General features: G+C 42.0%; 1 protein-coding gene across 5 annotated transcripts; it reads left to right on the plus strand.

Annotated features, from left to right (window-relative positions):
• Positions 1-1,614: 1,614 nt before the first annotated feature.
• On the plus strand, positions 1,615-25,381 carry LOC111563777 (ankyrin repeat and IBR domain-containing protein 1-like). Of its 5 annotated transcripts, none has more exons than XM_023263027.3 (21): positions 1,615-1,836; positions 4,893-5,251; positions 9,378-9,549; positions 9,698-9,829; positions 10,410-10,601; positions 13,841-13,958; positions 14,099-14,319; positions 14,997-15,085; positions 15,179-15,323; positions 15,474-15,634; positions 16,403-16,491; positions 16,728-16,858; positions 16,978-17,112; positions 17,353-17,439; positions 17,531-17,597; positions 17,845-17,990; positions 19,608-19,786; positions 19,935-19,986; positions 20,161-20,217; positions 20,375-20,498; positions 20,895-25,381. In XM_023263027.3, exons 2-21 carry the CDS (start codon positions 5,064-5,066, stop codon positions 22,385-22,387), a joined length of 3,978 nt encoding a protein of 1,325 aa, XP_023118795.2. In that variant the 5' UTR covers positions 1,615-1,836; positions 4,893-5,063; the 3' UTR covers positions 22,388-25,381. The 5 variants fall into 5 exon arrangements, with proteins under 5 accessions (XP_023118795.2, XP_035800709.2, XP_035800710.2 ...); XM_023263026.3 differs by having other exon boundaries at positions 1,616-1,836; positions 20,892-25,381; XM_035944816.2 differs by lacking the exon at positions 20,161-20,217 and having other exon boundaries at positions 20,892-25,381.
• Positions 25,382-25,694: the final 313 nt, after the last annotated feature.

Below are 25,694 nucleotides of genomic sequence, written 5' to 3' on the forward strand. Positions count from 1 at the left end.
GGACTAACTGGGCCTTTTTATGGCTCAGTGTCTGTATATTGTGAGATATTACAGGTCAGTTTCTACTTATTTTTACAATTCTTTCCTACACGTTCTTGTATTTCAGGGTAAGTGAGCCAAACCTGCACATGTAAGCAGAAGTTAAAACAGGTTCAATAAAACATTTTTATAAAAGAGGTGTCGACACTGAACCTTATAAGTTTGTGATAAAAACAAAAACCAGGTTGTAATACTGGACACTTTACATTCTAAATGTCATTCATTATATCTGTAAACTCATCTGCACCTACTTATGTCATTCACACATCCAAGCACATTCTCATTTGCACATTTCTGTATCACTCTTGCATATTCTGTTATTTTTTGCTATATTATATTTTCTATATTCTGATTTTATTTTACCTTCACTTTGTACCCTAATATTCTTTATTGTCTTATTGTTTACATCTTTACTGCATATCCATGCTGCTGTAGCGACTTTATTTCCCTCCAGGGATGAATAAAGTCAGTCTAAGTAAGACAGATGGGGAAAGCAGAGTGTGTATAAAGAACAGAAACTGGTGCCTAATGTGTTTTAAATGATTCAAACACATTGTTAATTCTGCCATCTAAATGTTGTTATCTACACCTATTATATTTATACAGACAGTGTCGTCATACCACTGTTCATTCTGTAACATACTATTTATATGTCAATATATAATTGAGGGACTTTTGAAGTCCATGGGATATATCTTGCATACATTTTTATTAAAAGTAAAAAAAAAGGGGGGTTTTATGTTCATTATGATCACGTCTTTACAAATTCCATAATTATTTATTGTGGAAACAATCATTTACTAATAAAAATGACTGCATATCACTAAAATGTCAACTAATTAACCGTCCCAATTTAATAGCTTCCACCTTACGTTGAGATAATCATGACGGATTTTTTTTGGCAATAAATCAAATATTACATGAAAAATAACAAATTGTAACTGGCATCCGAGAAATCACTTTCAACTAAGTCACCCATTACAAAAACACCTCTCAAGGAAGTGTGTTAATTCCAGATCACATGACCTGCTCCACATGATGTCATTTCCTCCTGAAGAAAAGACTGGCAGGACTCCATGGTATGTACTTTCTCCTCTTTCTTAGTTATTTAATATAAAGTAGTGTGTGGGTCAAGTGTGGAACAGGTTTACTACAATATCTTTGTAAATAACTTTCAATTTCAATTTTTCTCATTTGTATATATAATACTTACAAGAATCTTTCTGTAAAAATGCCATGTTGTGTTTAGTTAGAATAAAAGAAATGTTGATTTTATGCCTGAAAGCAGCAAAAATGTCAACTATGATAGCTGTCAACTAGGTTACAAAAAGTCCCACAATTATACATCGACCCTTATACCCATACTGTTTATAATGTTTCTTTTGCAGTGGTGATAAGATGATAAAACCGTCTATTAGAACGATTAAAATCAAATAAAATAAAATAACTAAAAGAAATTAGAAACCTGAATTGAATGAACTCGCTGGACGTTGAACACTAGAGGCCAGGCGGCCGACCAATCAGGTGAGAGCCCTGAGTGTGACAGTTGGTTCCGAGCATGCGCAGTGGCCTCTTCTCTCTGGCAGCAACAACAACACTCGGGGAGCGAAGCAGTCAGTCTCGCCCCTCCGCTGTCAGCGGCATCATAATCATCATCATCGTCCCCGCCGGCTCCGGTGGCAGAGAGGATGGTCCAGCGGAACGGCAGCGGCGGATGCGAATGACAGCCACAAGATAATGGCCCTGAATGTACGCGAGTGTCCGAATGTGCGACCAGTGACCAAGTGAGAGGACCGTGTAAGTAGCGGAGATGTGATGTTGCCCCGCTGGAGGGGAGGCAGTTGAGGCTAACACGGCGCGCTAACCTGAGAGGGAGAGAGATAGAGGGAGGGACACGGCTTGCTAGCTTCGCAGAAAAGGTAGCTTTGGGTGGTAACGTTTCCCTCACGGCGCCCGTCACAACCCGGTAGAGCGTTAAAAACCCCAAACCGTGTTTTTTTTCCTTCTCGCAGCCGCTCTCCCCCGGCTCGGGTTTTAGTAATTCACACGGACTGTCAGTGTGTTGAACAAAGGAGCTTTAACCAAAGGGGCCGCATGGACAGAAAACACGCACAGAGAAGTCGGCTGCTGTTTGTTTTGTGCTCCATTTCGTGCTGACACACTTGAGCGCTAACCACACGAGGTCTGACCTGGATATTTAGCTGATACACGGTGACCTAGCTAATTTCGGCGAAGTGCTATCGAGGCGGCGTGTATATCATTAGCCGTTGACTCATAAGTTTAATGTGGCTTTTTGACAAGCAGACTTTGTCCCGCAGCAGTTTGTACGGCAGCAAACGATGACCCAAGCGGACTTTCACTGATGTGTCTCAGCTGACAGCAAGTTTTGATAACTGCAGTGGGTGTCCTTTTGTTTTGCACACACGTTATTAGTGATAGCAACACAGAGGGAACTTTAGATTAGACTTTGAAGGTGCTGGCAGGTTGGACTGAGATGTCCATGCTTGGACTTCTTTCAGTAAAGTCAGTCATAGCTGTAGGTGATCATAGCTGAACTTATTTTACAGCTGAGACTCAGATTAAAACCCTGGTGGGACTGCTGTTAATGATTGTTCTCATTAGATCTTAAAGCATTAGTCAACCAGCAGAATATTATCATTTATGTGCCTATTAAAACTACCTTTCTCCATTTTTTCAAGCTCTTTTTCTGTAAATTCTTTGGGTTTGTCCAGACAAAACAGTACTAATTAGGGGCATCATTTACAGCTTTAGGAAAGTATTTTTCAATTTTCAGACATTTTACTGACCAAAGACTAGTTTCACTTTATTGCTATTGAGCGTAAATGTCAGTTGCAACCATAATCCGACTAAATCTAAGGTCTAAAACTCAAAAACAGTCTTTGAAAAGTTACTGAATAGTAGTGAATTACTGTCTTTACATCCAAATGTGGCTGTACATTGCGATATTGCCTTTAAAATGCTGTGTTGCTTCATTTCGATTAAATGTGTGTAATGCCGAGTAGGTTTTTGGGAAATGCCATGACCTCACTTCTTGTTAACGGGAATCATCAGACGTGTTTGGGATTCTTCAGCTCATGTGTCATAAAGTCACAATTATTACATTGCCTAAAATGGGGAAGACCGCATATCCCAGAGGCCTGTTTTGTGTAGCCCTGTGTTGTGATTGAAGCTCAATACTGCTGATTTTCAAACATTAAACATACCTCTGTTCCTGGCTGGAGCTGAGACCGAGCGTCCAGGTGATAAGTGGCGAAACATTTCTGATGCCTCAACTCCGCCCCAATCGCTTTATGGCGGTCAAGCTTATGAGATTTTATAATTGTAGATAATTGCATTGTCGCTGCCAAGTGCAAACAGCGCAACTTGTGATCTCAGGAATACCAAAGTTCCCTCATGTTCTGACTTCCTGTCCTTATTTAGTATGAGAGACAGAGGGAGATATGCAGAGAAGTGAAGTGAACTGGAAGTAAACCAGTGTGCACAAAACAGAGAGCCAAGCAGACAGACTGACCTATTAACTATACTAACCCCCCCTCCTCACCACCACCGCCATCATCCCCACCCTGCCTCCAGATATATACAAACACACACACACACAGGCGCACACACACAAGTGCCGGTCTGCTGCATGCATCACAAGAGCACAACTTGGAAAATGTTGGCTATTATTCGCCAGTGGTAGCAGCTTCTTTGCAGCCCTTATGTCTCTGTCTGTCAGTGTGTATTTTCCCTGTCTGTGTCCCTGTCTGTCACCGCATAGAAATGGGAGGCAGGAGAGGGGAGGCAGCCTGCCACGTTATTCAAATGTTCCAGAGCCCGGCCAGCCAGCGGCCAACTGTAGCCGGGCTAAAAGAGGCTCTTTGTGAAGGCCAGACAGATGGCCATAGAATGAAGACTGTAATGATACCCTCAACAGCCCACTACGCACACAGACACATGCACTCATTATAGGATGTAGTGCTGTGTGTGCGTTAAAGACAGACCAAACTGTCAAAGAAAAGGAAGGAGAGGTGGTTAAGAAGACGCAGGAAATGAAGCAGAACACATTGGTAAAGATAGTGATTATGTACAATGTACGACAAGAAAGAGTGTGTGTTTCTTTGTTACCAACATTTGACACCCTTCTTCACGCTGTTATTTATTTATTTTTTTTTGGTATTAAAATGCTTCTGCTTCTGCCAGTTGGAAAGAATGGGAAGGTAATCTTGATAAAATGTGAGATTGTAGTAGGTTTCTAAGCTGTTGCTGGGAGAGTAAACTCTGCTGCAGCTCCCATAGTTGTGATTCTTGTGATTCTTTAGTTTAGCGCCCGAGAGGCAAAGTAAAACTGATTTTAGCCCAGCCTATTAGTGCTGCATGGTTTAACACACTCTCAGACTCTCAGTAGCAGAAAAACATGTAAACAGTGTAATGGATGCAAATTCTTTACAAGTGCAACGTAACTGAACTCACAGTGGCCAGCTGTGGTAATATTGACTGTGCCTTTCATCAACTGACTAACAAATCGATGGCTTGGATATCATTAACCTTCCCCTCTCGCCCGCTTTCTTTATAATTATCTCTGTTTTTCGAGCTTCTGTCTTCTGTCCCTCTGTTTCCTCTTCTATTTCCGGTAAGATAACATCCTCACTGTGCAGCTGCACATCAGCTGATCGATAGATGGACCGACTGATTGAAGCTCTCTCTCTCCTTCCACCCTTTTTTTCCTACTTATTCACTTTCCAACTTCTGCCTTTTCTTTCTCACTCTTTCCTAATGCTTTCCTCTTCTTGTGTGCCTCTTTCCACCACCATTTTCCTCTAATCAATCTTCTCTCTCTTTCACATTTGCAGGGAAGGAAAACACTGAACCATGTTGCTTTAAGTTGTGACCTGTGGTGAACGGGGGAGGAGGAAGAGGAGGAGGAGGAGGAGGAGGAAGAGAGAGAGAGTGAAAGAGGTGTAGGCTGGCAGACGGGCATCTGCCACAGCTCGCTTTAGGTGGCCCTTGGCAAGCTTGAAGCAATGGGCAACACAGCCACCAAGTTTCGCAAGGCCCTTGTGAGTGGTGACGAGGCCCTGGCCTGGCAGCTGTACGAGGGCAACCCTCAGTTCAGGGACGGCCTGGACCCGAACGCATCGTATGGAGAGCAGTACCAGCACAACACACCCCTGCACTACGTATGCCGCCACGCCATGACGCGCCTGCTCAGGTAAAACACGGCTTTTATGGTCTGGATTTGTTTGAAAAATTTGATTAAACCCGACAGTCATTTTTGAAGCTCCGGTTTGTAATGTAGTTAAGCAGTTATCCAATGCATTTGCAAAGGCAGTGAGTCATATTAAATTGAATAACAATTAGCAGTATGTCCTGAGATTTAAATGATTTCTGAGAATCGCCATTTATGTACGGTAATTGTGTTTTAAGGCAAGCCAGGGAACTCGGTGTAGAGGCCTGTTGCGTATACTGTCATATTATGTAAATGATTTTACAGGGCATGGGGAAAGAGCATTAGCCATTAGGAACCGTGGAAATCAAAAGCAATTAGACCATCAACGGCACTTACTTTGGAGGGTATAAAACTGCAAAATAAAATTAAAAGAATGATCAGTGACTCGATTGTGCACTTATTAATCATGTTACAGGTGGTGATTTTTACAGATTATGTTCAGAGCACTTGTCGTAAGGATTAAAACTCAGCCTCTGACAGCAATCGTATAATGCTTTTCTGTGATTCTGGAGTAGCCAGTATTGGCCCATCATAGATATATTGATATCGTAGCCTGATATGTAACATTTTTGAATTATAATTTTTTTAAAGATGCTTCAAGTAATTTAGAAATGGTTTTGTGTGGGTTGTAATAATCTCAGTACTATCTGTAGCACATGTAGCAGAGTATGCATCACAGCTGAGTAGGTGGTGTGAAATCAGATTGTGTCTTCACAGTAAGTTGCTATCTAGATTGTGAAATACATTTGCTGGCTTTATATATGTATTTCGGGTTTAGACACACTTTCTCATCTAATGGTTTTTATGGTTCTAATCTGAGCTGCTGTTAACTTGTGATTCCTGAGACTGGTGACTCGGATGAACTTATCCTCAGCAGCAGAGGTAACTCTTTATCTTCCTTTCCTGGGGTGGTCCTCATGTGAGCCAGTTTGGTTGTAGCTCTTGATGGTTTTTGTGACTGCACTTTGGGGCACATTCAAAGTTTTTGCAATTTTCCGGATTGACTGACCTTCAGTTCTTAAAGTAATAGTGGACTGTTGTTTCTCTTTACTTAGCTGATTGGTTCTTGTCATAATATGGATTCTAACAGTTGTCAAATAGGGCTGTCACCTGTGGACCAACCTGACTTCTGCACAACACAACTGATGGTCCCAACCCCATTAAGAAGGCAAGAAATTCCACAAATTAACCTTGACAAGGCACACCTGTGAAATGAAAACCACTTCAGGTGACTACCTGCATGAAGCTCATTGAGAGAATGCCAAGAGTTCACAAATCAGTAATCAAAGCAAAGGGTGGCTATTTTGAAGAATCTAAAATGTTCTGACTTATTTCACACTTTTTGTTTACTACCTAATTCCATATGTGTTCAGTCATAGTTTTTATGCCTCCAGTGAGAATCTACAATGTAAATAGTCATGAAAATAAAGAAAAAAATTTAAAATATCAGCTGCTTCATCAATATTGGAACTTTTTTAGTTCCTAAAAATCAGTATAGATTGAGCTCTATTTTGGAAGAAGCTTTCCACAGTCTGAATAAATAAATGAGGGTTGACTCAAATTGAACGTCAGATTTAAAAATTTCAATAAAAATGTGCGTTTCAAACTTGGGAAGTTGAGATTGGTTTGGGTATTTAGGAGGCAAAGAAGGCCTAACAAAAGGCAAAAAACAATGCATTCTAGAAATAGCAGGATCCAGCATTTCAGGATTTGTCTCTTCTGGGTTTTAACCATTCTTTTAAATCTTGTTCTTGTGAGTCTCTCTGCTTAATGAAAGTGCAGTGCTAAATCACTGCAGTACCTCTTTAAGAGTATTAACAGATTTGAAATAACTGCTTCGTTATTGTTGCTGTTAGGAGTTTCACTGCATGCACGCTTGCTTTAAACAGGTGCAGAGACACACACATCCTCACTTGGACAGTTAACAAACACAGGCAGACAAAAGCCATAAAGGAGAGTCACTAAGTCTCACACAACCTGAAAGATAGGGGTCAAACTGAAAGCGTTTGGCGAGTCAGACACCAGTGTGTCTTTTTTTACCTCCTGCAGAGATAATCAGGCTGCTGGCCATAACCAAGACACAGCTGATTCAGTGACTCAACAGCCGTCCTCATCTCCTCCTCCTCGCACTCTTCCTCTCTCTTGCCCATTCTTTCCATGATTACAGGGAGGGGAGGGGTTCAGAGGAAGCTGTTTGAAAAGGCCAGTCAATTATCTGTGCATCTGCATGTGCACACAGGCATGTGTGTTTTGAGGGGGGAAACTGTGACTCCACAACTGCTTAATGTGTCTGAGTCTGAGAATATAACACAGTGAATCAATTAGTGTGCTATTTGTGTTCCTTCCTACTAACCTATAATGGGCCAGGGAGGCGTGCTGAACACTGCGCTCTGCTCCTGATAAGTATCAGAGGAAATGCTGCTTTGTTCCAGCAGTTCAGTTGGACAGAGGCGAGCAGATAGACGACCGAGAAATTTCAGACAAAATAAAGACTCGGAGAAGGCAGGCGTGGGCTGGTGGATGCAGAGTCAGTTTTTTTTTAAGATTATTTTTAACGTGTAACTGTACATGTGTATTCGCTCTCTCCGAGTCGTCTCTGTGGGTTGGATTGGATAGTAATCCCATGAGCTGTGCGAACTGGAAAATCACAAGTAGACCTATTACTGGAAAATGGGTGTAGTTCAGGAAGTGTAACCCTTCCTCCACAACAACTGAGACGGTCTTGGAAATATGTAAATAATAACTCCGACTTTGGTTCCTCTTTGTGAAGAAATTGTTTTCTATTGTTTGAAGAAGCAAATCCATGACGGATGTTTTGTCAACATACAGCAACTTCCTTCTCTGTTTTTCTTTCGGAGCCATTGAGTATCTTCAAGCCAATTCCTTTTTTAGTTAAACACAACAAACTTATTTTAGAATTTCAGAGCAAATTGTACAGTTTTAACCATCTCCTGACGTTTCCTGCCTTCGTCAGTACGATCTGAACAGCTTTGGTGCTTCACGACAACAACAAATCATGTGACCTCCCCCAGCCTGTTGTTTCTAGTAGACTGATATTAGTGCCATTCATCTTGAACATGGGGCTTGTATGTGTGTGTGGATGGGGGGCTGTATTGGGTTCTGAGGGAATAATTAGTGATTATTGCTTTGTTGGTGAATTGGCAGTGTGCTGTCATTAGAGGGAAGCTGCAGGGGCTTGTGGCAGAGTGGATAAGAGGGTCAAAAGTGGAAAACCAGGGCAGCGGTAGAAGAAAAGACTGAAGCGCCGCGCACTAAGACAACATTCAAGCTCTAATTCGTTCAGTCCAGAAAGAATTAGATTGGGAGAGGTTTTACAGCAGTTTTTCAATCAGTGTTCCAACCATTGTAAATCCTGTGACACCCTATTATTTTCTTCTTTTATTGAATTTGTATTAGAGAGAATGTCATTCCATATACACTCCTGTTAATGTTGTGCCGCTAATCAAAAAGAATCTTTTTTTTTTCCTCTGCAGCTTTACAGCTGCGATATGAAGGTGTAAAAAAGTGGTGGTGCTTTTTAAAATGACAGAAATGGAGAATGAAACTTTAAAAGCGGAAAAACAGAATATGCGGAGCCAAATTAAAGAGCGGAAAGGTAATCAGTAAATGGAGGTTTTGACAGACAAACAGCAGAGAGAAACTATTTACTAAACAGAACTGCAATCACAGCCTTGTTCCCAGTGCGACTGGCTCATCCATCACCTGCTGTGTGTATGTGTGCGCACACACAACCGTCAGCCAGCATGTCCATTATCTCAGAGATGTTAAACAGAAGTAGTCGATACTCTGCCATCTTGCTTCTCTTCCTTCTCTCTACTGTTCCTCTTGCCTACCGACACTCATTTCACTGTGCATTTTGCTTCCATACTTCACCCTCCTGTCATCTCCACTCATCCCTTCTTCTACTTCTTCCTTTCATCTGCCTCTTTCTTAAGTATACTTCAATTTTTCCCCACCGTCCCTTTCACCCTCTGTTTTAAACCTGGTTTCTGTTTCTTTTAATGTCATTTTTTAATTCCTTTAAACGGATTTTGTGCTTTTACCGTCTGTTTTATTCAGTCCCTTCTTTCTCGTCTGCATTGTATAGGTCCTTCCTGTTTAGCAAAGAGGGAAACCCCAACAAGCGTAATGTGCACAATGAGACATGCCTCCATGTGCTGTGCCAAGGCCCGCAGATACTGCTGCTGCCAGAGGGAGCGCTGTCACCACGACTGGCCCGACCACAGAGGGATGAGCAGCGCCGTGCGGACTGCCTGCAGGTACAAACACAATGAGCAAGAACACAAAGAGTGTTGTGTACACACTTACACGGCAGTGCATTAAAAGTGTGTCATATGAAGTCATTGCTTTAAGCAAAGTTGACACACAAATATTGTGTGTTTGTTTGTGTGTTCCCTCCGTTGCCAGATGATCCTGAGCTGGACCGGCGCCAGGCTGGAGGGAGGCCAGTACGAGAAGGCCAATGTTAACGCCACCGACAACCACCACAGCACCTGTCTGCACTACGCTGCCGCTGCAGGCATGAAGAGCTGCGTGGAGGTGAGACTGAGTCTGTGTGGACCCTTTTGAAACTCTGACTCACATGAGGATGAGCAACATTTCTGTGTGGCTGATCTGTGTGAGCTGAGGTAATTGGATTTGCCAAAGATTTTACAGCTAGTAAAATAAATAAACAACATTATGGCAATTCTTGCATCACGAGTATCTGCTTTGTGTTTCGTCAGATCCAAGTAGCGCTTCCTTCCTTGTTAGCAAAGACTCATAGCTTTCATGGAAATAGAGCGAAAGTTTGTTTCCTTAATTGAAAGATAAATAAACAGGATTCTGATATGGGCAGCCACAGAAAAATAACCGAAATAAGATTTTTTAAAAAAAGAAAGTTTGAACACATTTCTGTTCATTTCTGCCTCTTTTTGATGTACTCTTTCTCTGCTTTACTGCCTTTTGACTCTTACTGAAGCTGATCCCTTTTACTTTACTTCTACTTGGCTTTCACACATTGCTTTTCTCTTCTTCTACCATCACCTTGTTGGTTTCTGTTGTGTGCCGATTTAAATCCCTTCACTTTCTTGCTCATCTCCATTATCAATTCCTCTCTTCTCCCTCCTTGTCCCTCTAGCTGCTAATCCAAAGTGAGGCGGACCTTTTTGTGGAGGATGAGGACAAGTTGACGCCATGTGATCACGCCGAGCGGCACCACCACACCGAGCTGGCCCTCAGCCTGGAATCGCAGATGGTTTTCTCCTCCTCTTCAGCTCAGCAGTCAAACACAGATGCACATGGTGAAACCAACCTGCTGCAATACAAAGAGGTGAGACCATGGTTACGAGATCTGGGGGGGGGGTTTCCTGCTGGCCTGAGTTATTTTTAAGGTTTTTAGTCACTGTTGCGTCTTTGAAACATTCACTTCGCATAGAATGTCCTTAAGGTGGTGTCATCTTGCTTGGTAAACACTGAGTCATGTGTTTATTAATTTAGTTTTAAGATGTAGCTTTTGCAGCTTATTTTGGAGTGATTTCGATAATGACAGTTTAGGTATTAAATGTTGGGATTTGTTGGTAATATCTTGTCATACAGACTCCCACATCTTTACTCTTCACAAGAGGTGACTTAATTGTTCCATCCTTGACTTTTTCTTCGTTGCGTTCTCCTGTCATAATGACTACACTAAACACCAAGGTCAAATTCACGCAGAAGCAAGCCAGGATTTTTTCAAATTAGTTGAATTTAAAGTTTAAACTTTTATAAACATAGAAGGTAATCCTCTTATATTGTCAAGGACAAGACATGTGCGGCACAGCAGCTTGCATTTGCAGAGGGGATGATGATGATGAAGGCACACCAATGGCACATTTAACAGCTGCTTTTTCTTGTGCATAAGTAAAAATCACGGGAAAGTTAAAAGGTAGATGGTAGCACTTCCACTTGCAATGTTTTTAAGGCTACATCTTAGTCCATGCAAACGTTTTGGTATCCTTTCAGAAGTAATCTCTGTGCATTCTAATAATCTGAAAATGCAAACCCATGACCCGCACCAACACTGAAAATATAGGTGATAGTGGAGGGTTGGTTACCACACAACAGCTGCTAGAATAAGCAAGGTCAGCAACACCTGCAGCCTAAATCATTATCTATACTGTGTTAATCACTGGTAGTCGAGACTGACGTCTTTGCTTTCCTCCAGATAAGAGTCATGTGGTAGGAGCCTTACGAAACATAGTAACAGAAGTAATCAGAAAGTGAACATGGAGGTCTGTGTCATAATTTCCAGAAGGCTTTTTTTCTGGCTGTCCAAACTGCAGCACAACTGCAGAGTTTTTAAACTAAAACAGGTCTGTAGTGTTTCCCAAAGTATCTGGGTAAGGATTCCTAAAACTTTAGAGCAGTTTACACAAAGCTTAATACAGCAGCAGTTATGTGTTTTAACCAAGCACTTTAAGGACATATTTGTTCGCTGTGGGCTTATTTTTCTCTCCAACACAAAGTTCTGAATTTGTATGGAACCAGCACAACCATGGCTAGAAAGAGAGAATTTAAAACTGTCTTGTGCAGTATACCAAAGGTCCATCCATCCATTATCTGTACACCGCTCAATCCTCACTCGAGTCATGGGGGGGCTGGAGTCCATCCCAGCCGACACCCCGGACAGGTCACCACTTCACTGTGGAGTAACACACTGAGACAAACAATCACATTCACACCACAATTTAGAGTTACCAATTAACCTGATTATGTTTATGGAATGTGGGAGGAAGTACCTGGAAAAAACCCACACATACAAACTCCATGAAGACAAAACCCGGGAAGGCGGGGACGCGAACCAGGCATCTTCTAGCTGCAAGGCCAAAGCGCTAACCACCACGCCACTGTGCAGCCCTATACCAAAGGTATAAATTATCAAAAAAGAAAAAAACAAAAAGCTGGATTTCTTTGATAATTTATTTACCACAAATGGAAAACATTTGAAATGATTAGGTACAACATTTTATCAAATTCCCCCAGGTGTTTGTTATTAAATACTGGTAAGAAATGGTGGCTCTGCATGCCATCAGTGTTTTACCGCTTAGATCTCTTTATATGTTCCCATGCTCGTCTACCATCTGCTCTGTGTAAACACAAGCCTGCAGTTCAGCTGAAAAGGCCCTGAATTTTGTGACATGATTGCTGGTCACAGCTGACTCATTAGTGGCTTCATGGTTGCGCTGAGAAGAATTTTTTTTACATAATCTCATTAGAGCAAATGGTTTATATTTTGCCAATTTTTAAATGAGACACAGGATGAAGTTACCTTGATGAAATAAAATTATTTTAACTAAGATTTGGTTAATTTATTTGGATTGAACTAGAAGTTACACATGATTAGTCCAACGACTGTTTGAAATTTAAAATCTTGTTTTTACAGTTTCTGGCTCCGATAAATGGTGTAACTCGGCAGTTCTTTTAATGATAACACACCTTTTAAACTCGCTGGAGGGTTCTGGGGTTCGGAAGATTAAAATGAAAGCTTCCAGCATGAAGGTAGTCTAAGATTCTTCAAGGATTCGAGATCCTGAAACACAGTAATGACAATCCAGCAGATCTATGTGCATTTAAAGCAAAGAGGAGACCAGTTGTATAATGTCTTACTCATTCACGTTAACCCAATATGAGATTGAAAACAGATAAACAGTTTGGACCAATGCATGACCTTAAATAGCAGCTAGTTCAATACTTTTGTATTTTGTGTGCCTCTTGGTGTTTGTATTTGTGCACAAAATGAGCAGATTAAATTCCTCTTCTCTTTGACTCTCTCCTACACATGTTCTGCTGCTGGTTTGTTAATGTTTAAAGGGTTTTTTTCTTTAGAGGAAAGTCCCAAGTTGCAAAATACTTGCTTCCAGGAAGTCATTAAATTTGTCAAGTTGCCGTTTATCTTGTCGGTTGTTGACCTTAATATGTGAAGTGTCCTTAGATGACTTCTGTGTGTTTTGGCGCTATTTAAATAACACTGAACTGAAAAGTGACATAATGTGAATAATAAGCCCTATACTGCACAAGACCGATCACTGCTACATTTAGAAATTCCTACTGCTCACTTTCAAATGTCACCATTTTATCATCAAAATGTCACTATTACATATTCTCCCCTCACAGAGAACAACTCACAGTAGTTCTTACAAGTATAGTAATACATGTATACACAAACACACACCTCACTTCCTGTTTCTCGGGGTCCTAGTTAAACAGAGGGCACCGGCACAGCTGTATAGCAGTAGCTGCTGCCAACTGATAGCGGTTTGATCTTCCTTCCTGCAGCCAAATCCATGCTAATACTTAATCTCCCTTTCCCACAACCAACCCCCCACCATCACTGCCCCACATCCCGCTTCTCACATTATCACTGTCACTTCCTTGAACAATCTCAATCTCATACTTTACATGTTTTTTTGTTTAAATACAGATTTCTTCTTTTTCTTTCTGTCTTACAATTTCATGTCCTCACCCTCCCTCTGACCCAGTTTTTCCCCTGAGCTGTTTCCTCCTCACATTTGTCCTTGTCTGTGCTTTCAGCCTTACGAGGGGCTGAAGATTCAGGATCTGCGCAGGCTGAAGGACATGCTGATCGTAGAAACTGCAGACATGCTGCAAGCCCCCCTCTTCACTGCTGAGGCCCTGCTTCGAGCGCACGGTGCGAGTTTGTCTTTTAGAGACAGCTGATAGTCATTCATGATCTTTCCTAACCTTAACAGCACTGTCATTAAGAAGCCGGTGTTCAAAAGAAAAACTACATATGTGTTAAAATTGTCTGTAACTTCCTGCTTCTCTCAGACTGGGACAGAGAAAAGCTTCTGGAAGCCTGGATGTCTGACTCGGAGGGCTGCTGCCAGCGCTCCGGCGTCACCATGCCCACCCCTCCGCCCAGCGGCTACAATGCCTGGGACACCCTGCCCTCCCCCCGCACTCCGAGGACCCCGCGCTCACCCCTCACACTCACCCTGACTTCCCCCACTGACAGCTGCCTCACACCTGGAGAAGAGGGCCTGGCCACGGTGAGCAGTGGAAGAAATATTCAGTTCTTTATATATATTTATATTGAAATTCTGTCTAAAGACATGCATTATCAGTAAAATGTACTCGTACATAGGAAGCTAAATGTAGTGAACGGTGCAGCTGTCAGTGTCCCCTTTACTTTAGTAGACTGAATAAACTGAATTTGTGTCAAGTGTCTTGTTTGTTTGATGGTAAAAGGTTAATATCTAATCGTCGTAGAACAAAGGGGGTCATAGGCCAGCTTCCTAGCAATGATTTGGCATTCTGCACTTTGTACTTGTGCACTAGCTTTAGCCTCTGGTCCACTATTGGTCCTCAGGAAGGTGCAACTTGTCTGCCTGCAAATCTAGGCTGAGGTTAAAATTCTACGTTTTCAAAATGTTCAGATGCCAAATTGTTAAGATTTAATATAACAAAATATGTGGACAAAATATATGCCGGTGTAAATTACAATGTTACAACAATGTGTGTCCTCGCAAAGCACAATAGAATTTACCAAGCCATATTATAACAATTATACTGTAGATTTAGCTGCGTTTTTTGTCCCTCCACTATGTATAATAATGAAAATGGCTTGGCAAGTAGTAACAAACAATCTAGCAAATGGAATATAGCAACTTTATAGGCATTGTTAGGCAGTAAAATCATGTAATTTACCTCTTGTTTCTCCTTGCAGTGTGGGATCTGTCTCTGCTCTATCTCAGTCTTTGAGGACCCAGTGGACATGTCCTGTGGCCACGAGTTCTGCCGAGCCTGCTGGGAGGGGTAAGGGTCAGAACTTGTGCTGAGTAAAATGTTGCGGTACGCAATGATGCAGATGTGTTTCACTTTTCATCTGTTTGCGTGTGTGTTTCTCAGGTTCCTCAATGTAAAGATTCAGGAAGGTGACGCTCACAACATCTTCTGTCCGGCGTACGAGTGCTACCAGCTGGTGCCGGTGCATGTCATAGAGAGTGTGGTTTCCAGAGAGATGGACCAGCGATATCTACAGTTTGACATCAAGGTAGAAACACAACGTACATTTAGATGCAAGTAGTGGTGTGTCCTACTGAAAAATTTCCTTCCCTTGCCCCTTGCTGAATTGCTTCTGCTCTTCACATTCCCTGTATGTTCTCTGACATTTACTTTTGTCCCCTCCTTCTCTCTGTTGCAGGCATTTGTGGAGAACAATCCAGCCATCCGTTGGTGTCCTGCAGCTCGTTGTGAGCGGGCAGTGAGACTAACCCGACCAGGCCCGGGGGACAGTGACCCTCATAACTTCCCCCTGCTGCCGTCCCCAGCTGTCGATTGTGGCAAGGGTCACCTCTTCTGCTGGTAAGCTCCGTGATTCCTTATTAAAGACGGCTATTGACAGCCATCTCTACATATGTACAAACACGATTTTATTGACATGTAAATGAGCACATTCCGACACATGCCTCTTGTTCAAGTATAGACCAGTTTAATATTTAATATTTAAGCCACACATGTTGTCCTTCATTCATTTTATAGTCACATACAGCTGGACTGAGGCTGCTGTGTTGCTACGATTGTGCACCCAGGTTTTGACAGCATTAACCCCTTGATGCCTGAATTTATTTACAATTAAATTTAAAGAAAGCTTTTGCGTGTTTTTGCTTTCCAGTTTATGCTAAAATAAGTGGAGATTGTTAATTTGTCTAGTACACATAGAATGGATATATAATAAAAATAACAGATACATAATAATTAGGTCCCACTCCGACCAGTCCCACGAGAAACCAGTGCTTGCAAAAGGTTCCGAGGTACGCATTGAATCTGCACAAACCGGCATTGGGGGAATGGATACGCTGTCTCGGCTGCAGTCTGAATGAAAGTGGTATGATGTGAATTTGTGAAAATAGGCGTCAAGAGGTTAACAAATCTTGAATTTTGAAAACTATACTGTCAATACTTCATTATTAGTATATGTTTTCATTGTGTGCACTTGTCTGAACTTTCATCTTTCAAGGAGAAAATGCCGATCGTTATGTTGCTTTAGTCTTAGTGTATTGTACTGTATATTCATTGCATTGTATTTTACTGTACCTACTTCTCTCTGTTTGTCGTCCTCCCTGTCTGCAGGGAGTGCCTTGGCGAGGCCCATGAGCCCTGTGATTGTCAGATGTGGAGGAACTGGCTGCAGAAAGTCACAGAGATGAAGCCTGAGGAGTGTAAGACAGCCCTGTTTTCTGCGGGAATTTTCAGTTTTACCAGGGATCGTTTTAACTGCACCTCAGTGAGCTGGCACCATGATAAGGCAGTTAACAGCAGCTGTCAGAGCTCCCTACCAGGATGCGTCCAGTATATTTTTTATAGCATACTGGCAGGTGTTGAGGTCATTGATATTTGCCAAATGTAAAGGGTGTCTGCAGTAGAGATGTTTTTAATGTGCATGTTCCCTCCACAGTGGCAGGCGTGAGTGAGGCCTATGAGGATGCTGCTAACTGCTTATGGCTGTTGACCAACTCCAAACCGTGTGCCAATTGCAAGTCTCCCATTCAGAAGAATGAGGGCTGCAACCACATGCAGTGTGCCAAGGTAAACACACCGATGTCTCTGTCAGCAATGTCATCATCTGTAAAGATTATATACATTAAAAAAGAAGAATTTTGACCTTTAAATGTTACTAATTCTGTGTTTGATTTCTCTCTCTGTAGTGTAAGTATGACTTTTGTTGGATCTGTCTGGAGGAGTGGAAGAAACACAGCTCATCAACAGGAGGCTACTATCGCTGCACTCGCTACGAGGTCATCCAACAGCTAGAAGAGCAATCCAAAGAGATGACTGTAGAGGTACAAACATTCTCACAGAGCAGAGATACACACTCAGCTGATCACATACAGGTGCTCACTGATATAAAATACATTCACACAAATATACATTTACCTGCTCACATTTACACCTGCAGAAACTACTCCATCACCAGTCACATAATACACTATTCAAGCACATGTTCAGATGCCCTGCAGCACTCAATGCACTCACACGTACTGAAACGTACACCTGAATGAAATAGTTTCATTTTGTCACAGGCAGAAAAGAAGCACAAAAGTTTTCAGGAGTTGGACCGTTTCATGCACTATTACACTCGCTTCAAGAACCATGAACACAGCTACAAGGTAATAAACTCTGCATAATCACATTTTAAATTGCAATCAGATGGTCATTACATACGTGTTGAATGTGTGTATTCTCCCTTCTGTGTGTCAGTTGGAGCAGAAGCTGCTTAAAACGGCTAAAGAGAAGATGGAGCAGCTGAGCAGAGCCTTCATTAGCCGTAAGTGTCTTGCTCTGATCTCAGCCTGTTTAAAGGAGCTGCATCTAAATGGAGTTTCAGTAAGCTGCTAGTCAGCTGCAAGTCATTTGCCTAAGAACAGTGTACTTGTTGAAATTGCTCACACACAAATAGATCATGTCTTTCAAACCTCAAGCCCAAGCTTTGGCCTGCTTTGGTCATAATACAGTAATCCTATTTACCTTTATAATGCCGCCTAGCTAAATGTGTGTCTGTGCATCTGCTGCAGGTGAAGGCACTCCTCCAGACACACGTTTCATTGAGGACGGTGTGTCTGAGCTGCTGAAGACGCGGCGCGTATTGAAGTGCTCTTATCCATACGGCTTCTTCCTGCAGCAAGGCAGCACCCAGAAAGAGATATTTGAGCTCATGCAGGTAATCTAATACAAAACTGTCAAGTACACATCCTCTGTAAGAACAAGTCTAACTTGAAAGCCCCTCCAGGGATTTGTTGAACCTGCTGTATTCATTAAATTTAATCCAGTTTCTTTATATATATATATATATATATATATATATATATATATATATATATATATATATATATGTATTCTGTATGTGATATAGTACATGCAACAATAACAGCATGTTCAAAAGAGCAAAGCTAAAAACAGGATGAACATTTACAAAATGATTTTGTACTTGTAAGATTAGATCATTCAGAACGAAACTGCTTAAAACACAGAAGTAGTGCTTGTCAAGTCTTTGGCTATTAGTTTTTGTATTTTGTTTTTTTGTCTGGGCTGGGCTGGTCTTGGTATTGTCATAATCATCATCTCCTGGCGAGGCTCTAAAAGACCGAGGCAAACAAACACATAAAACCATCCTATATTCATTATAGGTCCAATAAAACATCTTGAAGTAAGAGGTTTAATGTCTTTAATGTGGAAAACTGGTTTCATAACAGGCAAATATAATAATAAGAAAAGCACTCAGAGAGCGCAGTACTCCGTCAAGGCTGCTCAGTCGTTTTATGATTTCCGACGGATGAAATCTATAAAAAATTTGTGATCCACGGCAGCGGATTTGTGGTAGGATTGCAATCATGTGATCGTCAGCAGGCAGCTGACATAGCGTTCACTTGTCATAGTCACAGTGATGCAGTGCCGCTATTTTGCAATGATGCAGAAATCTTTAACAAATCCATGGGTCAAGACTGTAAGCTGCATCACTGCCAAAATCTAATCACTTGGTCCTTGTGTCATTTCTGACTTTTCCTGAAAATTTCATCCAAATCCTTTATTCTGTTTTTGAGTAATGTTGCTAACAGACAGAGGGTAAAACCAACGCCAATCGTCACATTACTCCACCTTGTTCCTTTGCGGAGTAATAAATGATTTGCACAGTCGGACTTTTTTATTCATGGAGTCTATTTGATTAAAGGTGAAGTCTAAGCCAATGCACTTGTTATCAAATTCAGTAGAAATCACTCCACGGTCCTTTGACTGTTTGCTGTGTGTTGCATTGAAAAAAACATGCAGTGTTCAACATAAAACATTTCTAATGTTAATATTTAAACTGATTTGTGAAGTGTTGGTACAGCTTGTAATTTAATTTTACAATTAAAATTAAAGAGCTTTTGTTTAGCTGATGTTTCCTCAACCAATACAATTACCAACTTTCAACAGTGTTAAAAAACAAGAAGTATTGTTGCTTTGGTTTTAGCATTATTAAGCCACGTTCTTTGTTCATTTTAGTGTCAAAGGGAGAGCGATGTAATGATTTTTTAGGCATACAAAATATTGAGTGTAGTTAATTAATGTCAGCACTCCTACAGAGCTTTGCTAAAACATTTGAACATTTGAGTTCATTTCATCTTTTGTCAAACACTTAAACACAGACACTCGAGTCTCCTGGGAGATAAAGAATATTCCAAATTTGCTCAGCTTATTTTTTATCTGCAGTTCAAATTGAACGTGAATTGTGAATCCCCTTTTTTAAATTTGAATGTCATTTGTCAGCATCTGAGTTCTTGACTTTCTGTCTTCTCAGACCGACCTGGAGATGGTCGTGGAGGATCTGGCCCAGAAGGTCAACCGACCGTACCTGAGGACGCCGTGCCACAAGATAATCAGTGCAGCCCGTTTGGTGCAGCAGAAGAGGCAGGAGTTCCTGGCTTCAGTGGCCCGTGGCGTCGCTCCCAATGACTCTCCTGAGCCGCCCCGCAGGAAGTACGAATAAGCCCTCACACATGCATATATATAGAAAATGTAGTTCACTGCTTAGAGACGCTGACAGGGAGATAATGTTTAAGCATCAACACTTGGTTTCTTGGTTTGTCACTGTCAGCAAACATTCTTGTGTGTGCGATTATTTCAGTTACCCAGGAGGATCATGGGATTGGGAGTACCTTGGCTTTGCCTCCCCTGAGGTAAACAGAAAAACTCCTTTAGTCACACCACACAGAAAAACACTAACTTTTTTTTTTTGTTCTGCTAACCTTTTGGTTCATGCTTAGCTCATGCTACTTCCTAAACCTTTGCTGAGGTTGTATTAGCGCATGACTCATGGCAGCAGCTGACATAGTTTGCTTATTTGTGTTAAGATGGGAAGTCGTCACTCTGTACTGGGAGCAGGAGATCAAAGAGAGAGACAGTCACAGGTAATGGACCATGGTTTCTTGCCATATTGAGCCAATGCATGAGCTAAATTCTGTTTTCTTTGCTTATTATTATGATGCTGCTCAATACAAAATAGCCTCTCAAGACAGCTGCATAGATTTAGCTTTACAATAACCCAACTTGAATGGCTCTTTGCAGGATTATGCCGACATCCAGTACCGTCGCAGACACAGGCAACGGCGCAGAGGTGACATGCTGAGTCTGCACAACCTTAGGAGCAGCAGCAACACACCAGAGACCAGCAGGAGGAGTGACAACTCAGGTCTGGCAAACATCTTAACATTCTGTATAAGAGCCTCATATAAAACCTTACATAACAAAAAAGGGTGTTTATACAGTGTGGGGCATTTGGGAAATTGTTTTACTGTGTTGTACTGTACTACTCTTCACTTGCATATAATACTGTACAGAACAGAGAATAGATTTATGGTGACATATTCACACCATTTCTGGAATCCTAATCCAGCTCCATTTCTTGATTCCATTTATAAATTTTGACTTGTCACTTTACCAGACAACCAGTAAATGGGATTTTACTTTATTGCTTCATCAATCTGGTTCGGTCAAAGCACATGGAGGCATCGATCACCTGGATCAATTTGTAATCAAGCCACACAAAGCGGTCCTTGTTGTAATGTTACGTGTTGTGTTTCAGAAGGCACAGAGAGGAGTGAGGGTCGCAGAAGAGCGCTGGGCTCACTCGATGAAGATGACCCCAACATCCTTCTAGCCATCCAGCTGTCGCTGCAGGAGTCCCGCAGAGAGCGAGGCCTGGAGGGGGAGCTGGAGGGGAGAGTGGAGCTGGACAGAGGACTGGAAAGAGGACAGGACAGGAGGACGGGTCCCACAGGAGACCTGGGTGATGTTGCTTTGCACTCTCTCGCCACAGAGGGGCCTCCTGGAGCCAGAGGCTCGTCCTTCCCCACTTCTCTCCTGGATCCTCCTCGCCCCCCTAACAGGACAGACTCCACCTCCCAGCCTTCCATATCTAACTCCCTCCCTCTCCCTCCCCCACCTCCCTCCCTCAGTGCAGAGCTGCTGGAGCTGGGAGACAGCCTTATGAAACTGGGGAACATAACCACTCCTTATGACCTGGACACACACACACAGGAGCAGCTGTGCTCACACCACACATACAGCCACAGTACACTCACCGCTCCGTACACCGCTGAACCTGCTTACAGCGACTGCAGCCACAGACAAGACCAGACTGCACTGAATACCCCATATGTGCTCGATCATATCACCATCACAGACCCTCGTTATGACGGCAAAGAGCAGAGTTACTGCCACTCCACTGCTTATTTAGCTGAGGCTGAACACAGTGCCTCATGCGAGCTTGAACGTACTCAAAACCCCGCCCATCCTAGTTCGTATAACAGGGAACAAGCAGCCACGTATGACAGCGCCCCAAAACCAGACAGCTCTTACAACCCCTGCCCAGAACACAGTAGCTCTTACACTGCAGAGCGTCCCGCCGCCTACGCTCTCAACCGCCCCACTAAGTCTGACCCCCAGCCCCCCGCCCAGTTGTGCCTCCCATCTCCAGAGCTCGAACCGGAGCTGCTGCTTTCGCCGGTGATTCCCCCCGGGGGCCCTTTCACCCCCAGCGACCCCCAGAGTCTGGAGGCTTTGGACCCCACAGCCAGCGCTCAGCTGCTGGACAACATCATGGCCTGGTTTAACAACAACATAAACCCCCAGAACAACCCCCAGAGCCTGGCTCTCATCCCCTCCCCGCCCACCACAGAAACCGACTCCTCCCCCGACACACACACTGAGACTGAGACCGAGAGCCAGACCTCCAAGGAGGTGACCCCCGCCCTGATCTGGCAGCCCCTGGAGGGCGAGCCAGAAGTGGACAGAGGGCTGGCAGGTCCCCCAGCGGGTGCTGCGGGCGTTGAAGGCCCGAAGACGTTGAGGCCCAGCACTCTGGAGCTGGAAAACAGAGACGCTGGAGACGAGGGCGTGGACGCAGGGTGTGTGGCTGACCTGTCGCTGGACGAAGCACACACACACCCGTGCTCACACTCCCAACGTGGAAACAGTCCCGCACACACTGCCCCGGCCACGGAGAGAGACTCGGACCTCGTCCTTCAGTTAGAGGAGGACCGGTCACCTGAGTGGGAGGAGCAGGAACACCTGGTGTGACGGAACAATGTAGAGGAAAGGTTGAGCCAAGTGCAGGAAGAGATCAGATCACAAGCGACGGAAGTAAAAGAGGAGAAATGAGAGTGAAGCACTGATAGAAAATAAAAGATTTAATAGTGATGCCTCTGTAAAAGATGCAGGTCTTTGGGGGTTGAGTGTTTACTGTCTGTATTATACTGTATCTAGAGAGGACATGAAGTCCTGCGGACTTTGTCCAGTAAAGATGATGTCATACGCAGTTTGATTATTTTTAAGTGCTTTTCGTCTGCTCTAAACACAGGCATTATACCTTGAAGCAAATGAGTGGTTAAAACCGAGTACATCAATGGAAAAGCTACTGATATCATAACACAAACAATGCGACATGTTTTTTTGTTTTCTTCTTTTATTTATTCCCCTGCCTCTTGTGCTCGTCGTCTCTGTTTTGTTCAGGGTGAAGTTTTGGTGCTGATCATGCTGAAATCCAAACTTGCCTCATCTAACAACACTTGATTAACACACTGACCCAACCACGAGCCTGTTCAGAGCTCCGGGAGCCAAATATGACGATAGCTGTAACCTCTGGAGCCTGTTTAGCGTGCTGTACAATCAGAGGGCCTGATTCTGGTTTTTGGACCTTCAAGCACACTGTGCCTGTTTTGTTAGTGCCAACACACTACTGATTCTTTCCCTTTGGTGACCTGTCTGCTGCACAAATGTCACACTACTGCAGCGTGCTGTAATAATTCTTTAAAAGTCAGAAATTGTCTCATCCCCCTGCGTAGGAAGGTCAGTCAGCCACAGAGCCCTTAAAATTAGTGGAGACTCGGTGTCTTGCTCAAAGGCACTGCAGAGTAATGGGTGCTTGTTTTCAGGAGGGATTGAACCATCTATTTTTGCTGCTCACTGCACCATGCTGCTACATACAGACGGTATCAGATATGAGCTTCCATCCATCATCCCGTGTGCAGTATTTTACAGTCACTTTGGCTCAGTATTTGTTTGCAAAACTCTTGACTGCAAACCAAATTTTGGCACCGAATCTCACATAAACCACAAAATGAAATGAAATGAGGTAATACATCAAACAGTATAGAATAAGTTTGTCTCTGAATTTTAATAATGCTGTCAGTCGTTAATTAAATTCATCAAAACGGAGCGTGCAGCAGGGGGGAAAAAAAGCCATTTATGCTGAAGAGTGTACTTAAAAAATTATGAATTAAAGATGGAGTCAGCAATACTAATTCAATATATTTGTTGTCAAAATGCTCCAGACTCCACCTTTAATATCATATAAAAATAATGACCGAATGTTAATAATCTTTGTATTAGGGTGTTAATGATGACCACAGTGTGTTGCCATATACAGTATATAAGCTGCATCTTTTATTTGGCATGGCCTCAGAGCAAAAGTTGCAGTAAATATAATGTGAATCTGCATTTATAGCGTACTTCCCACACCCCAAGTTTAGAGTGCTTCGCAAGAGGCACCAATTTCCATTCACTGGATTTAATTAAATAGATAAATAAAATAAAATATGCAGCAGCACTTTAACTGTAGATAAAAATCTGACTTTACATTCCAGTACAGTCTTCATACAAGTCAAAATAATGGCTATTTTTTTTCTTCTAAAACACTACAAACATTTTATTTTAGCACATTTTACACTACTGTAACGCACACTGAATATGTTGTAATATTTGCTTGTTAAAGTGAACATGAAATTCAGTGTACGCACTAAGAGTTTTGCACATTAAATCTGAGCCAAAGCAAACCTAAAAAGAAATACTGTAGATAAAAACAAATTCTAAGGCTTTCTAATTGCAGCGTTTATTGTTTTTATCATATCTATCCCACTACTGATCGCTACTATCGACGACATGGGTTGGGTTTTTACTGTAATTTAACCTTTTTATTCCTTTATTTCTCATTCTAGAGACGTGACATTTCTTCCAGTTGAGACCAGAGTTGTTGGGTCTGTGTGCCTTTTTTGTTTTGATCTTATTTGTTCATTCTGTTGGTATTTATTATTAGTGTCATTGCTTTTGTAAACATGCTGAGCAAAGTTGCTGATGAAAGATAATGGAAGAACACACCACTCTTATACACTGATATATAGAATTTGTTGTTGCACCCCTGGTTTATCTTCAGTGGCAGTGTCTGATTTTTTTTTTTGTTCATTTTACTGAATCAAAAACAGCTTCGAGGGCTGTCTGAAGGAATCCGTTTCCACCTCCTATGAACTTTAAGCAAATTTGATTTCACAAGGCCCTTTAAAATGTGACACCTGGGTTGTCGTTCAGCCTCAATCTTAAAAACTTTATAGCCCAAATATAATGTTTACAAGGGAATTAAACACTGCCTGCTGTGATGAGATATGATTTGGTGCTTTGGGGACTGAAATGATAATAATGGAGTGTTTTGATTATACTTTTATGGCAAACAAATGTAAAGAAATGCTGTGTAAGAACAAAGACTGATTCAATTCATAATACTCCATCTGGTATCACTTATAATTAATAGTTTGAGCTTTTTTAAAGTGTGAGATCTGAGGTGACAAAGCCTAAAATGACAGCTTTTCTTCTGTGTATTAAACTGTGAAGGTGCTGAACAGATAGTCGGTGCTGGAGATCATATTTAAGGAATGGGGTTGATTTACACACTTTAAGGTTACACGGTGCGACTGTAAAAAATTCAATCTGGAGTCTTTATTTTGCACAAGCATGCTGTTAACAGGCAACATGTGGAAGAACGATGGTTTTATTATTCAGTTTTTTCATTTGGAATCAGACTGATGCTGTCACACAAAATGGTCGTGTGTCATTTTAAACTCCACACATAATGATTTATAATTTATTGCTCCCTCAGCCAACAACAGAAGAAATGAAATTGCACTCTCATAGATTATACTTGATACATTCCCAGCTGGGTAAAAGAAAGGTTTGATGTGTGGCCAAAATTATAAATGAAAGTTTCAGTGCAAAGTTTACTCTCAATAAAAAGAGCTGAAAGTGCGTTGCTGTGAGAATTCTTTATAGATTGTTCTGATTTTTAAACGTCCTTCAGAAAAACAACAGCCTGGTTAAATCTTATTTTACTGTACGTGGATGGTTGATCAGCATTCCAATCATTCTGTAAAAGTTGTTTGAAAACCCCAGAGGTTCTTCTAAAACAAATATTTTTAAGGTATCTTTACAACTCTCCTCTAACCTTCTGGATGAAAATAACACCTTTAATGTGATTTTTGTCTTGGTTGTGGAAGTATAATACTCACAAATGCGTAAAAAGTAATCATTACAATAGACATTTTGACCTTAAAACCTCCTT

The sequence above is a fragment of the Amphiprion ocellaris genome, chromosome 15 (genome assembly GCF_022539595.1).
Source record: "Amphiprion ocellaris isolate individual 3 ecotype Okinawa chromosome 15, ASM2253959v1, whole genome shotgun sequence".
NCBI classification, from domain to species: Eukaryota; Metazoa; Chordata; class Actinopteri; family Pomacentridae; genus Amphiprion; species Amphiprion ocellaris.

Excerpts from the sequence above, each read along its gene's own strand:
- LOC111563777 (XM_023263026.3), top strand. The coding sequence starts at position 5,064 with ATGGGCAACACAGCCACCAAGTTTCGCAAGGCCCTTGTGAGTGGTGAC. Across the intron at positions 16,492-16,727 it reads AGAGATGAAGCCTGAGGAGT|TGGCAGGCGTGAGTGAGGCC; the intron begins GTAAGACAGCCC and ends TTCCCTCCACAG. Across the intron at positions 17,113-17,352 it reads CCAAAGAGATGACTGTAGAG|GCAGAAAAGAAGCACAAAAG; the intron begins GTACAAACATTC and ends ATTTTGTCACAG.